General features: G+C 30.9%; 2 protein-coding genes across 2 annotated transcripts; both read left to right on the top strand.

The window, feature by feature from the left end:
• The first annotated feature begins 1,975 nt into the window (after positions 1 to 1,975).
• On the top strand, positions 1,976 to 3,212 carry LOC123905622 (ganglioside-induced differentiation-associated protein 2). Its single transcript, XM_045955301.1, has 3 exons — positions 1,976 to 2,326; positions 2,410 to 2,674; positions 2,811 to 3,212. The coding sequence occupies exons 1-3, from the start codon at positions 2,203 to 2,205 to the stop codon at positions 3,031 to 3,033; spliced, it is 612 nt and encodes a 203-aa protein (XP_045811257.1). The 5' UTR covers positions 1,976 to 2,202; the 3' UTR covers positions 3,034 to 3,212.
• A 2,884-nt stretch (positions 3,213 to 6,096) lies between these two features.
• LOC123905623 (protein S-acyltransferase 10) lies at positions 6,097 to 12,736 on the top strand. Its single transcript, XM_045955302.1, has 11 exons — positions 6,097 to 6,457; positions 6,673 to 6,787; positions 7,832 to 7,906; positions 8,044 to 8,115; positions 8,248 to 8,385; positions 8,463 to 8,496; positions 9,277 to 9,386; positions 10,004 to 10,090; positions 10,638 to 10,721; positions 11,821 to 11,886; positions 12,129 to 12,736. Exons 1-11 carry the CDS (start codon positions 6,364 to 6,366, stop codon positions 12,289 to 12,291), a joined length of 1,038 nt encoding a protein of 345 aa, XP_045811258.1. The 5' UTR covers positions 6,097 to 6,363; the 3' UTR covers positions 12,292 to 12,736.
• Positions 12,737 to 14,114: the final 1,378 nt, after the last annotated feature.

A 14,114-nucleotide genomic window follows, 5' to 3' on the forward strand; every position in this document is an offset into this window, starting at 1 on the left:
TTTAATTCTACCATTGTGATTTTATATAAAAACATGTCAAGAATATGAATTAAATTGGCTTGACAAGTTCAATATAACAAATATATTGTGATTTGAATCAAACAGTGTCTTGATCTTGAACCCCTTTACTAATATCTATACTATAGACTATATAGTTTAGTGATGCCGGAAAGGATTGCTTGAGGTTGGATTTGAATGGGGCTGGTGGTACGTCAGTGGCTAAAATTTTAGGTTTGCTCTAGGCCACCAAAATCTCAAAAATTAAACTATTGATATCTTGTAAGTGTAGCTCAATTAGCAGCTATCATAGATATTATTTGTAGGAGTTGGAATTCGGATTTCATATTCTTCATTATTCAGTGTTTAAAGTGTGAATTTAGTCCCTCAACTACTTAACAAAAAATAAACTAAACTATTAAAGAAAAGATAAAAAAATATTTAGTTTTATAACACAAAATTTCCTTGGATTAATCGGATAAAATTTTGGGCGTAAAAAAAAACACACATAAATTTTGCATAAAAAAAACCATATACTCCTTCCCTCCAAAAATAATAGACCATTTTACAAAAAATAATCCTATTTTTTTTTTTCAATTTTTAATACAACATTAACTTTTTCCCCTTTCTTTTTTTAATGTAGAGCGAGTATCTCAGTTCAGCGATCGAACCCATAACATTGGTTATTAAGCTATAAGAAATTAATGTCATCACATTTAAGCAGGTGAATTATCTTATGTGTAATTTACACATGAGGGTAAAATGTAATTATCATCGTTGAAAGTCATTTCATTTAAAATTTTGATATATTTCTCTCTTAATGAATGATGAAATATCACAGCTTACTCTTTTCGGTGTAAATTATACATGAGGTGATTAATTCTCTCAGATTTAATATCTTCCACATGGTAACTATATATACACCATTGGTTATTAAGATTGTTTTAGTAAATATATGATTCTCTTACATTTATTAATTCTTTTTGGAAATAATTACACTTGAGTGAAAGGTAAATGGGTAACAAGCTGCGCCGCTATATCTTTTTGAATGACAAAACCAACTCTGTTAAACACCACATCCTGAGACTTAAGAGACACCGCATTGCAATGCATGACTCTTTGAACTCTTTTCAAAATAGTCACGGTCTCTCGTGGTGGAAAACTGAAAGTGTCAAACACAAAAGGTATAAATATATGATAATTGTCAGAGCACGCTCTCTTATGTTTGACCACTTTACTTGAAGTAGCTTTGAGGGTCGTCTGTCCTACAGTAAAATCTTCAGTCGTCAATCTCACAAGTGGAGAAACTCCAGTCAAGTCCATATATACATGTTTACCTCTTACCCAACCTTACACCAGTACATCTGCTAAACTCAATATAGATCTCCACTCTTACATTTATGTAGTTTGCTAACATATTTAAAATTAGTTAAGTAAATAAAAAAAATCTTTAAAATTAGTATTCAAACATAAAAATTTACATTTAATAAAAAATTATTATTTAAAAAATCAAATGTAAAGTTAAAAAAGAAATCTCTACCTAAAAAAGAAATTATAAAATTTGAAAAGCGGTCAAATAGAAGATACTACTACTACGTCAAAATAAACAGATAAGTTAGTTTAATAAAACCCCTCCACCTCATTCAAAATGAATGATAATCCAATAAATTATTTAGTCAAAAAAATAATCCGAAAAATTCTGTTCAAGAAACACGATCACACCAATCACATACAAGTACAATTATTGCAACCAGACAAACACAAACCACGCGATCGCGACCATGGTTTCCTTAACCAATAACCATAATTAATCTCAAATTAACAAATTAATCATTAAATCATGTCCCTCCAAATCAAACCAACGTACGGTCACGATCGCCTCTGAATACTGATCCGGATCGCAATCCAAGATAACACTCAGTGGACCCCACAAAAAAATGGAAGATGCTTCCGAATATTCCCAATGACCGCGCAACCGCAAATTCGTTTCTTTTTCTTCAGTTTTCTTTTTCTAATTACTTTCCTTTTTCTTCTCGCTAATTTTCTAATTAATCTAATTAATTAATTATTACGTTAATTTCATCATTCCTTATAAATTGTGTTATCCCTTTCTCTATCTTTCTCAATTTACCATCACAATCATCACGATCCACAATCTTCTACTGTAGCATTTTTTTTTTCCTCTTCTTATCCGAAAAAAAAAAAATGAGTTCCACCATAACTGAACTTGAACAAGAAGAATTGCTTGAAAAATCAGAAGTTTTCAAGATCAAAGGCAGAGACAAGCATGGCCGCAAGATCCTCCGCATTATCGGAAAATTCTTCCCTGGTAACTAAAAATCACAAACCTCTCTGTTTTTCCGATTTTTTCCCTTTTTTTTTTAATTTTTTTTTGTTGATTTTGTGATTTAGCGCGATTGGTTAGCGTTGATGTTCTGAAGAAGTATTTGGAAGAGAGGATTTTCCCGAAACTAGGGAAGAAGAAATTCGCGGTGTTGTATGTTCACACTGGTGTTCAGAGGAGCGAGAATTTTGCCGGAATTTCATCTCTCCGATCGATCTACGACGCGATTCCGGCTAACGTGAAAGAGAATTTAGAAGCGGTTTATTTTATTCATCCTGGTTTACAGTCTCGTCTTTTTCTCGCTACTTTTGGCCGTTTTCTCTTCAACGCTGGGTAAGAAAATTCCTAATCTCATAAAATTACTATTATTTAATTTTTTTCATTAAATTGAATTTTAACCCGAAATTTCATGTTTATATTTTTGTTATTAATTATTAATTGTTTGTTGGGTTTTGATTGGGTGTGGCAGGTTGTACAGGAAGCTAAGGTATATTAGCAGGATTGGTTATCTATGGGAAAACGTGAGGAGGAATGAAGTGGAGATTCCAGAGTTCGTATATGATCATGATGAAGATTTGGAGTATCGTCCGATGATGGATTATGGATTGGAGAGTGATCATGCTAGGGTTTATGGTACTACTCCGGCACTAGATTCGCCAGTGACCACTTACTCAATGAGGTGTATCTCATAGGGTTTAGAGTTTGGTTGAGTTAACTCTAGCCGTGGATTTCGAGTTGTTGGATTAAGATCGGACAATAATTTGTATCTAAAATAGTTATGGAGGGGTCATAGATATGTCATATGTGAATATTATATTATTGTGTAGAAAGAAAAAGAAAAAGGACGAAAAGAATGGTTGCCTTTTGTTTACTTTAGATCTTGTTACATTTTATTTGTTCTTTTGCTTTAGCTGTTGTCAACATCTTGTTATTAATGGACATGGAAGGCATCTTCATTTTTTAGATGGATAGTTAAGTAATTAAGAGGAATTTCATCCTTTTTTCATCCATTAAATAGAAACAACTAAATATGGTTAACAATTAAATTCAAATTCTTCCGAATAACTAGTCTATTATTAATATATTAAAATTGATTATCAATGTTACAAAAAAAACATAAAAAAGAATATAAGATAAATAAAAAAATATAGAAAAAACATATTAGATATAACTATGTATAAAAATAGGAAAAAAAAAACAATAAAAACATATTATGCAAAAAATATAGAAAAATTAAGTTGGATATATAAAAATAGGAATATAGAAATAGTAAAATAAACAATAACTATATTAAAAAAAAACAAAAACAATTTTTTTCATCAAAAATAAAATAAATAATATTACTACGAAATTTACTACTAACTATTAATAATAATAAAATAAATTTAATTACTATCAAATTTACTAAATTACCCTAGATATTTCTAATAAATTTTTTAATTTTCGATTAAAAAATATATACGAGATCATTATTTGTCTCTGAAACATAAAAAATTGGATCAATAAATTTTACAAAAAATAACAAAATAATTTCACTTAAATTTAATTTAAAAATATTTTATAAAAAATTTAAATATTTTATTCTAAATAAGTCAAAAAAATATTTTATTCTAAATAAGTTTTCTACATTAATATAATGATAAACTTAAATATCAAATTAAAGTTAATGACCGTGCGAACGCACGAGTCTTTAAACTAATTTTCAAGTAAAACTCATTATTCATTTGAGTTTAATTACTACTTGATTTGTGTATTTTCATAATAACTAGTTTTTAATTAAAACTCATTATTCATTCGAGTTTATTCATTTGAGTTTAATTACCACAATCTGTTAACATTAAAGCCAAATATTTTATTTCCCATTAATTTCTTACACAATGTGCGCTTTATCAAAAAAGGATAAAATGCACAATTTTTTATATTAAATTACTATCTTTGTACATGTTAGCTTTTCTCTTATGAAAACAATAAAACTCAACAACACGTAGGTGTTTCCCCTTTAAACTACATCTCATCAAAGTGGATGCATTTAAATGGATACATAGTCGTTAGTGACTTCTTTGAATATTAAAAATGAACCTCTGACAAAAAAATATAAAATTTAAAACAATTATATTCATTTAATTTATTTTTGTACAGTTATCTATTTAAACCATAAATAACATAAAAAAATATTCATTGTAGGGAAAATCACAGTTCGATCGCCTGCAATTGCGATCGAGAAGAGGCTGGAATCACTTGACGTCACAACTGGCTTTCGAACTAGATTAGGCGGTCGAATTGGCAAAAAAATTATTCCTTTTAGTTTAAAATCACAAACTAGAAATATGTAAAAAAATAAAAAATGACACAATATGGAACCAAAAACATCACTAGAACGGACCAAGATTTTACCTAAAGAAGGAGCTCGACCCATTTCATTTTTTTCTTCTTTCGTTTATTCAATTTTTTTATGTTTTTTTTTTATAAATTAAGAGTGTCTAGATATTAAAGTAAAGATAGACATACCAACCGTGTCGGCTTCCCTATCCTTCCCCATCCTCTATCTATATCTCATATTATTTTTTTTGAAAGGTTATATCTCATATTATTAAATAGAAAGGAGAAAATAAATAATTACACGAGGGGGACTATGCCTGTCAACACAGATACAACCCACGTACTCGCAACTCCCTACCACAAGCAGCAACAATAATGTTTTTTCAATCTTTTTATGTCATTTTAATGTATAGTTCCTCGTAATTATCAATTTTATTGAGATATAATTGTATGCTAGTGTAAATATTTTTACATCAGCGCTAAATATAAATTAAACTTTAGTTTGATTCCTATAAAAAAATTAAAACAAAATAATAAAGTATAAACTTAATTTTTAAAAAAGTTTTAGATAAATATAACCTTTTTTTTTTAAAAAAAAAAAAAGATAAATATAATCCTTTTTATTAAGCTTACACAGTTAACTAGATTTTTTATAATAATTTTCAATTATATGAATTTTTATGTTTTTATTGTTATTATTTTTACAAAAATGGAATTTTTTTATAATGGGCCAGTCGAAAGTCTAATAATCTAGGTGGCCCAACTCAATTTTTATATGGGCTTAAGCCAAAAAATATGGAGATTTACTTTTTCCTACATTACAAATTTTTTGCGTATTTTCTATTTTACCCTTCCACTACTTAAGTAGCGGACGTTATAAATATGAAAATTTTAAAATTATAACATCCGCTACTTAAGTAGCAGGTGTTATAAATGTAGAGTGCTTTTAGGTGGTGTCCGCTACTAAAGTAGCGGACAAATGTATTTTGATAAATTTGCGGGGTACAGTAAAAATGGATAATCTAAAAAATCTGGTTAAATTTGGGTGAGCTCCAATTCATCGAAACCCATGAACTAATAAGCCAACTTATTAGCCCGAGACAACTGCCCTATCTAGTATCTTCAATCACAAAACCAACTTTACATTTTATTTTATATTTTCTTATTTTATATGTCGTCGTTAATTTTTTCAAAATTATCAAGCAATTTCAACCCGTGCTCGCACGGGTTCATAACTAGTTAATAACATTAATATTTCTTAATTTAATGTTTAAACTTTAAATTACTATTTTGAACAAATTTTAAAACCAAATTTATCATACTTCACCATTAAGAAAGAAAAAAAAAATTAAAATGCCCATTTATTAACAGTATTTCATTCATAATAATGTAAAATAACAACTTTATATCAATAAAAAAAAAGGTTAAAATAAAATAACAACAACTAACAGTCTTACACCAGCTTCATCTCATCATCAATCATTCTGGAACTGAAAGAAAGACCGATAGATTGCACTAAACAACACGCAGGATGCGCACTACGCACCCACTCTTTCTCAAGTTTTAGTTACATACACACACTTCACCTCTTTCGCTTTCTTCGACACCTGTGACTCATTCATTTTCTCGAGAAAATTTTGTTTTCCCGGGAAACTAACAAACAAACTCTCATCTCCGATGCAAATACTTTCCTCTTCCCGTCGATGACGATCCTCGATATTTGCCGTCCTTCAACTTCTATTTTGGATCAACCTATGGATCTATGCTGCCGTATTTTTCCTTGCCTCGCTGATCCTGGTTCGTTTCGATTATTCTTCTTTTACACTCTGTTTTGTTACCTATTTAGTTGATTTATTACTCGATTTATTGTTTTTACTGTTGAATTTCTGTTTAATTCGATTTTGCATATGCTGAATTGTGAATGCTGTGAATGAGTAGTATGAATTTCGTTTTTCTGGAAATTTTCTGGTGTAATTGTTTATTTGTTTGCTGAATTTCGGAACGCGAATTAGGTCGAAGGTCTACGACGTGCTTGAAGCTGGTTTTGTTGTTGGTTCATCTGATTTATGCCGGTGTTCTCTTCTTATTTGATGAAGATTTGATTGAGAAGACTAAGAAAGAACCGTGGTAGGTTTTTGTTTACACTTTACATCATTGTGTTAGTGTTATTATATGATAGAAGTAGAATACACTATGCCAAAATTGAAGTGGCATTTTTGGATTTTGTAGATTAGGTTGCAGTTTAGTGAAGACAGTTGTGAAAATGGAAATACTCCTATTTAGAGAAATCTTGTAATAGCTATGATATTTTTGTACAATAACTTCTAGTATAAGTTTTTTTTTTTGTTTTGACAAAAGCTTTTAGTATAAGTTGAAATTAGGCATCTAACTTTTGTTTAGAAACTCGTTTAATTTGTCCATGAATATCCATAAGCTTACAGGTCATAAATATATTCTAACTTAAAATGTTCTTGTAAACAAGAAACCAATCCAAAATTCACCTTAGTTTAACTGACTAGTACTCAAGCTTGTTCAAAACACAGCTTAACCCGACATGCAATGAATTCTTAAATACTCGATCCGTTTCAAAATGAATATCGTTTAAGGTTTTGTACACAAATTAATAAATGCAGTGATGTTGTCAAAATACATCATAATTTTACTAAACTAATTTTATTAATTGTTGGTGTAATGCTTTGGAAGTAGTGTACACTCAATTAATTAGAGGGTACAATTGGAAGTAAAATAATAATTCTATCTTGAAAAGTGTAACTGACATTCATTTTAAAACAATTTTTTAGCTAAAGTGACACTCATTTTGAGACGGAAGGAGTACAATCAAATTTTTTATATATATTATTTTGACAACTATACAAGTGATGAAATGAAGATTAAGTATGTCTATAATGCGTCTGTTAGTTGCTTGTTGTGTCTCCTGAAGAAATTAATTACAATGATCCTTTTGTGATGGACATATTGCAACATATTCTTTCCTCGCATCAGTCAAGTAATATGAGCAGTGTGCTGAATTATGAATAAAATCTATCACTTGTAGATCAATCTTTAGAAACTAAGCAAAATTCTAATGAATGTATGATTCAGTGCTTCCAAGCAGTTTTATATAATTGCTTAATTTTAATACTTTCTATTTTTGACTTGATTTTGTTTCAGGTACACTGCTTTATACTTGCTGCTGTTTTTTGTTACTTTAGTACAATACTTTGCTACATCTGTTTCCAATCCAGGGTAATTAGACAATTTATCTCTTTATGGTGAAATGAATACTGATTGTGATGAGGAATGGTGTTTTTTGAAATCCTTACGGTGAAATTAGTTATCTTCCTGATGTGATTTATTTTCCTTTGCTACTTTCTAATGTACAGTTATGTCATTGAAGCCATGAAAGAGGTTAATAAGAGAAATGTAGTACACACGAAGACACCAGAAACATCAAAGTAAAAAACCATCTTTCACTAGAAACCATCTTATTTATCATTAAAAATAAGAATCTGATAACATGTGAAGTAAATTTATGTTTTGGTTCTGATCTAACTATTTACATTCAATTTCCGAATGCTTAAGCAAAGTCAACCAGCTTCAAGCAAAAATGGGAGCTTCATAATTTCCATCGAGGGAAATCAGACTGGAAAAAATGTTGCAGGAAGTAATGGAACATATTGGTCAAAGTTGGTGGCAGAGTTGTATCCTCCTGGATCAGCAGTCAGGTTGATATCCATCTATATGATCTCTGATTCCATACACTGTTGATTAATTTTTTTATGAATTTATTGTTTCCTTGCAGAACATGGACTTGCAGTTACTGCAGTGTGGAGCAGGTATTACAGATAGCAATATGTAATTTAATTGCTGCAATGCATAGTATTACAGTGATACCGTGGCATTTGTTTGATGGTTTTAGTACTCACCATAATCAATTAGCAGTTACTAGAAATCAGGGATTTGATTGATTCTTATATGTAATTATGATTGATCCTTGTATACCCTAATAAGTAATATGTGATTATAAATAAGAGCCATGTGTGCACTTATAACACACAACATTCAGACATATGATTCTACAATAAGAATACCTTGTCATGTCTTAAAGTATCTTTATTGAATACTTAAGCATAGTCATCACATCAGATTATAAATAATTTTGCTGAACTTTCCCAGTTGCTATTTCCTATCTTGTATCTGTACAACCGTTTTTGTGTATTGGTTTTTGATGTAAATTGTTCCTGCCTTGTAAGAGAAAGAAGGTAGCTTGAAGTCAACACTTAGTTTTGTGTTGTTAGTTTCGACTTTCGACCAAAAGAAATTGTTTAATTTCAGTAAAAATTCTAGAATGAATTTGTCATGCAGGACTGTATGCGATAAGCATGAGAAAGCAACATTTCCATCAAAATCTAAATGATGTATTGTGCTTCACTATACAAATTGCCTTTTCCCTATGTTATAGTATATATTACTTTCAGCACATTAGGCGCTTTTTTTTTTTTTTTTTTTTTTTATGTACCAGGAATACTGGACACGTCTCCTACTATCTTTTGTGTACTAATAATTTATCTTCTTGATTTTGATGCTCAATTATTTTGTTGATGACCATTATGCAGCCTCCACGAGCAAAGCATTGTCATGATTGCGACAAATGTATTCTTCAATTTGATCACCACTGTGTTTGGCTTGGAAATTGCATTGGTCAGGGTAATCATTGTCAATTTTGGTGAGTTAATAATGTTGAGATGAAATTTCATTTTTACCAAAAATGTAATATTAGCTTGATGATATTTTTTTGAACTACTACTAGTGATATTTAGCTGAAGTATAAGCGTCCTGGAAATGCAATTGTTCATCACAAATTATCAGTAGAGTGTCTTTGTTTGTTTATTTCATGATTCACAATTTTCTAGTTGCAATATGCATCACTATTCATTTGCTTTACAAAAATAGAAATAAGTTTAATAAACTTAGAATCCTACTTAGAAAATTGACTTGAGCATGTTATCCTTGCATTATTCATTTATTTTATTTCTACATCATATGTGCTTTTATTTTCCTATTGAGTTTTATGTCCTACTAAGTACTATCTGGATTAATATTTATAGATGGCTTTTAAGCAACATGTATATGTATGTGTGTGAAAGCACCTTAATGTACTTCTTAACAGCTTTACTACACCTGTAGAAATGATGAACTGGGATTTTAGCTTATGTTCTCCATGTAACAATAATTTGTCAGAGTTGGGCAATGAAGTCATTAATTTTATCAGTTCTTTTGTAACGTCATATAAATATATATCTTTTACTACAAAATTTCCTTATTTCTTTCAAAATACCTTAGGTGGTACCTCTGTGAAGAGACTGCAGTGTGCATCTGGACTGGCTTCTTTTATATTTCACACCTGAAGGCTCACATTACAAGTGTTTGGTATGATTTCTTTTGAATGATTTAGGATGAACGTTGAAACTCATAGACTCACTAAAATAAAAATGATGGAAAATCTTTATTTGTCAAATCCCCCCTTCAGAAAGTTGACACATATATCAGGGGTTTGGGTGGGGGGATCTGTAGTCATACCCTCATGAGTGTAGAGGGTGATTCCTTGACACCAATCACCAAGGTAATGTTACTGGCTTAAGTTGGTGGTCATCAGGGATAAAAATCAGATAAATTAATATTGGTGATGATTCTAGACTTTTTCTGTTCTAATAGGAACATGCTCTCCTTACTATCCTTTTTATCATATTTTTTCGTATTGGTTGAGTTTTGTGTCAGTCTACTAGATAACCAGGGCTTTATATTTAGTGAGACTCGCATGAAATTCACCTAATGATACTTTGATAGAGTATGTTGCTAGCATTCCACTTGTACTTTATTATGAATTCTTCCATAATCCAAAGGAAGAAAGTCTAATCCTCCTTCTATCTGTACATTTTGTAATCTGAAATTCGATGCTCAACTTTCTGGCTGTCAGGTGGCAAGATGCAATCATGATACTACTCTTAATCACTCTGGCCGTTTGCCTTATCTTTCTGCTTCTCCTACTGCTATTTCATAGGTAATGCTTGTAATTATTTATGTTATAAAATGTATCTTGCATCAATTTGCATTTATATGTATTTGCTTCTGTTCCTTACCTGTAACTGTAAGATACTTACACAGTTTTTTGTACAATTCTAATAGAAATTGAATCAGAAATCAAATAGAATGAATAAATCTTTTACTGAGTTAACCCCAATCCCAACCCACACCAGTGGGGTCCAGAACTACCTTCCCTCAGAATTATAATGAAGGAAAGAATGCCAGCATTTTTGGGAGACCTGGACTTGCTTTATATTGTCCTTCTTGCCTTACTTTTCTGATTATCTGAGTGCCAGCTCTCTCACCTTACTTGCCTTATATTGTCCTTCTCCCTATCGATAACCACTTAACTGTAGTTTGTTACTCTGTTAGAAGGACTTCTGGGGTTTTGATCCCTTCTTAATAGGAGGTCTCCTTTCAAACCTATCAAATTCTTCATTGTTTAAAATTCCTTCTGCTTCTGTTCTTTTTTTTTTTTTTTTTTTTTTTTTTTTAATTGGGGGAGGATTCTATGTCAGGAATACAAGTGGTACCATTATTTGATCTTGATCCTTGTGTGTGAAATATCAATTATTATTACTCTACCTGTGGTACCAGCATTCCTGCTTTTGTGTTCTATACATTTTGGTGTTATCTATTTGAATGTTTTCATTCCATCACCTATATGCTGCACGATAAAAAAACCATGCATTTTATCTAACGAAGACTAAATGGATTCATCTCTGGACTATAAAATATTTGTTTCAACTTTCAAGGAGTTTACTTAGATTCAGTTATCTTGATTTCAGAGTCCAATTTATGGTATTTGGGAGGTTTTGAGAATCGATATTTAGAAGAAATGGCTAGGAAATATGTACCAAGTGTTTAAAAAAGGATGTATAGCAGAATGACCTTTTGGTTTATAAGTTGTTGAACGAATTTTCTACCATTTGCCTCTAATCTAAATATCAGTAGTTCATTCTGTAAATATAACCATACGTGAAATAAAATATCAATGTTGTTCTTCCTCTCATACTCTGGCGCTTTACCACAATGATGACTTTATAGTTAACATCACTGTTTTTGTCTTTTTACAGTTATCTAATTGTGACAAATCAGACTACCTATGAACTTGTAAGGAGAAGACGGATTCCTTATCTAAGGTAAAGATAAGTAGACCCCTGATGTTTTTTTTATTATTTCATATTTTTAACTTAAACGTCTAAGGACAACATTTTGACGAAATGCGATTCTGTTTTTGTAATTATTGTGTTGCTTTTAATGTTTCAGCTATATGTGTATGTTGATGGTAAATGGCTAGATTTCTGTGTGTATGTTGATGGTAAATGGCTAGATTTCTGTGTTTTCGGGATATCTATGTTAAACACGTAATGTTAATCTGCAGGGCAATTCCAGAAAGAGTGCATCCTTTCAGTAAAGGAATTTGTAGAAATTTACACAACTTCTGCTGCTCACTTGGTTTAGAACGAATACCTACCCCACAAGAAATAGAGGAAAAGTCAAGGCCATACACATGCTCGGATCTTGCAACTTGTCGGTGTTGCTGATGGTTTGAGTTTTGTATAAGTCTTTTCCTCCAACAGTATATTTGTGAGTGCATAGAGTATGTCAATGCATCTGTTTGATTAGATGCTTAGATGTTTAGGATATTAACAATATGATTTCTCGTCTATCATTCATTCTTTGGTAATTTTTGAAGGTCGGTGTTTCTAGTTTATTGTATAGTTGCAGTGCTAGTGCGTTCTTTTGCTTTACACTTGTAATCTTTTAGACCATCATATCTAGGATCTAGCTAATATCGAATGGACTCTTGTTATTAAACACAAGGGATGATAGAGTATTCAAGCTGAATACTTGCGAGCTGTTGAAGTGACAACCTCTGTGATCATATGTAAACATGCCCGGTGGCAAAAGAAAGACTTGCAAATATCAGAATCCCCTATTTATTCTTCCACAAGAGATTAGCAAATCAAATTTTAGAACTTGCAATATAGCAACTCTGGTTTAGTTCTTTCAATGTCATACAGCTAATCATACTCATAATTTTGCCTCGAGAGAAAAGGGGAAAACAGTGAAATTAGTTAGCTAGTTGATCTTGCAGCATTGAATTGTATTTGTTAAAATGTCAGTTATATAGTCGTGGACATCTGGACGACGCTTATTGTGAAACTTCTTGATCTGATTATTTTACACTGATGTATAGCAGTAGAACTAGAAGCTGAGAATTACAGCATGTTTGGAGTCATAGTCACTGCCCATCCACGATGCTGTAGCCAACCTCCATAACTGCAGTAAATGCCTACATCTTCCATCGTTTTGGTCCAGATCACCTCTCCTCTCCAAGCTCTTCAGAACCAGTCATCAGCATCATGAATCAGTGAGGATAATTTATCAACTTTATTTTTGAATTATCTTCATTTTACAAAGTTTATTTTTAAATTTAAAATAAATTTTAAAAAGGGGGTTATGCTTAACATTTATTCACATAAAATTACTGTTGCTATAAATAATAATAATTTTTTAATAAAAAAGAAAACCATATTTTTGCTTTGCAAATGACGATCCTTTGACAAAAGGGAGCTCAGCTATCAAGTTGGTGAATCCGTGTGCTAAATTGTGGTGTGGCATATCATAAAGTCAGAAGACTACACGACTATTTGCACTCAACCATAACGATAATGACTCTAATTGCCACCAACAGACATAGGAAATGCTAAATGTGATGTCAATATGTCATGATAGGTTAAGCTTCATTTTATGGAAGGGATCCCTTGCAATTGCAAAGGACTTTAAATTGAAGTTCAAAATTTATTTGTCTTACAATGAGACATCGATATATACATATAAAAATATTAAAAAGTGTCACCTGTTTCTCAACCGTCCAAGAAAGTAATAGGTCTTGTGTACCTAGGTGTACAGATCCATGCATGCAAAAAGTTCATGGTATGTGCTCGTTGTCAACCAAATAAATACTACATGCATTATTAGTAGTTATTTGAGTAATTTCTTCTTCATATGGCCTGCCATAATGGTGTCAATAAGTCATCGAATTGAAAATGATTTGAAGCTGCATTTTTCAAACATCAAAATGAATGTAAGATCATATACTATTGTTTATTTAGACTTTAGAGTAAACTTTTGATGCACTGACATGTCACTGTAAATTGTTTTGCACCGTCCCTATCATAAGTAATTTTAATTGTGACTTAAGGAATTACTATTAAAGTAAAACATTTTTAATTGAATGCAATATATTTTTTTTAACTCTAATGAAAAATCAATTAAATCCTATATATTGTTTAAGCCATACTTAATATCTAAATTTCAACTTGTCAAATCATGCAGCACTGAAAGTAAAAGGAAAAACAAG

The sequence above is a fragment of the Trifolium pratense genome, linkage group LG2 (genome assembly GCF_020283565.1).
Source record: "Trifolium pratense cultivar HEN17-A07 linkage group LG2, ARS_RC_1.1, whole genome shotgun sequence".
NCBI lineage: Eukaryota > Viridiplantae > Streptophyta > Magnoliopsida > Fabales > Fabaceae > Trifolium > Trifolium pratense.

Coding starts and splice junctions, on each gene's coding strand:
- LOC123905623 (XM_045955302.1), top strand. CDS start 6,364: ATGACGATCCTCGATATTTGCCGTCCTTCAACTTCTATTTTGGATCAA. Junction 8,116..8,247: donor AAGACACCAGAAACATCAAA/GTAAAAAACCAT, acceptor GCTTAAGCAAAG/TCAACCAGCTTCAAGCAAAA. Junction 10,091..10,637: donor GCTCACATTACAAGTGTTTG/GTATGATTTCTT, acceptor TCTGGCTGTCAG/GTGGCAAGATGCAATCATGA.
- LOC123905622 (XM_045955301.1), top strand. CDS start 2,203: ATGAGTTCCACCATAACTGAACTTGAACAAGAAGAATTGCTTGAAAAA. Junction 2,327..2,409: donor TATCGGAAAATTCTTCCCTG/GTAACTAAAAAT, acceptor TTTGTGATTTAG/CGCGATTGGTTAGCGTTGAT. Junction 2,675..2,810: donor CGTTTTCTCTTCAACGCTGG/GTAAGAAAATTC, acceptor TGGGTGTGGCAG/GTTGTACAGGAAGCTAAGGT.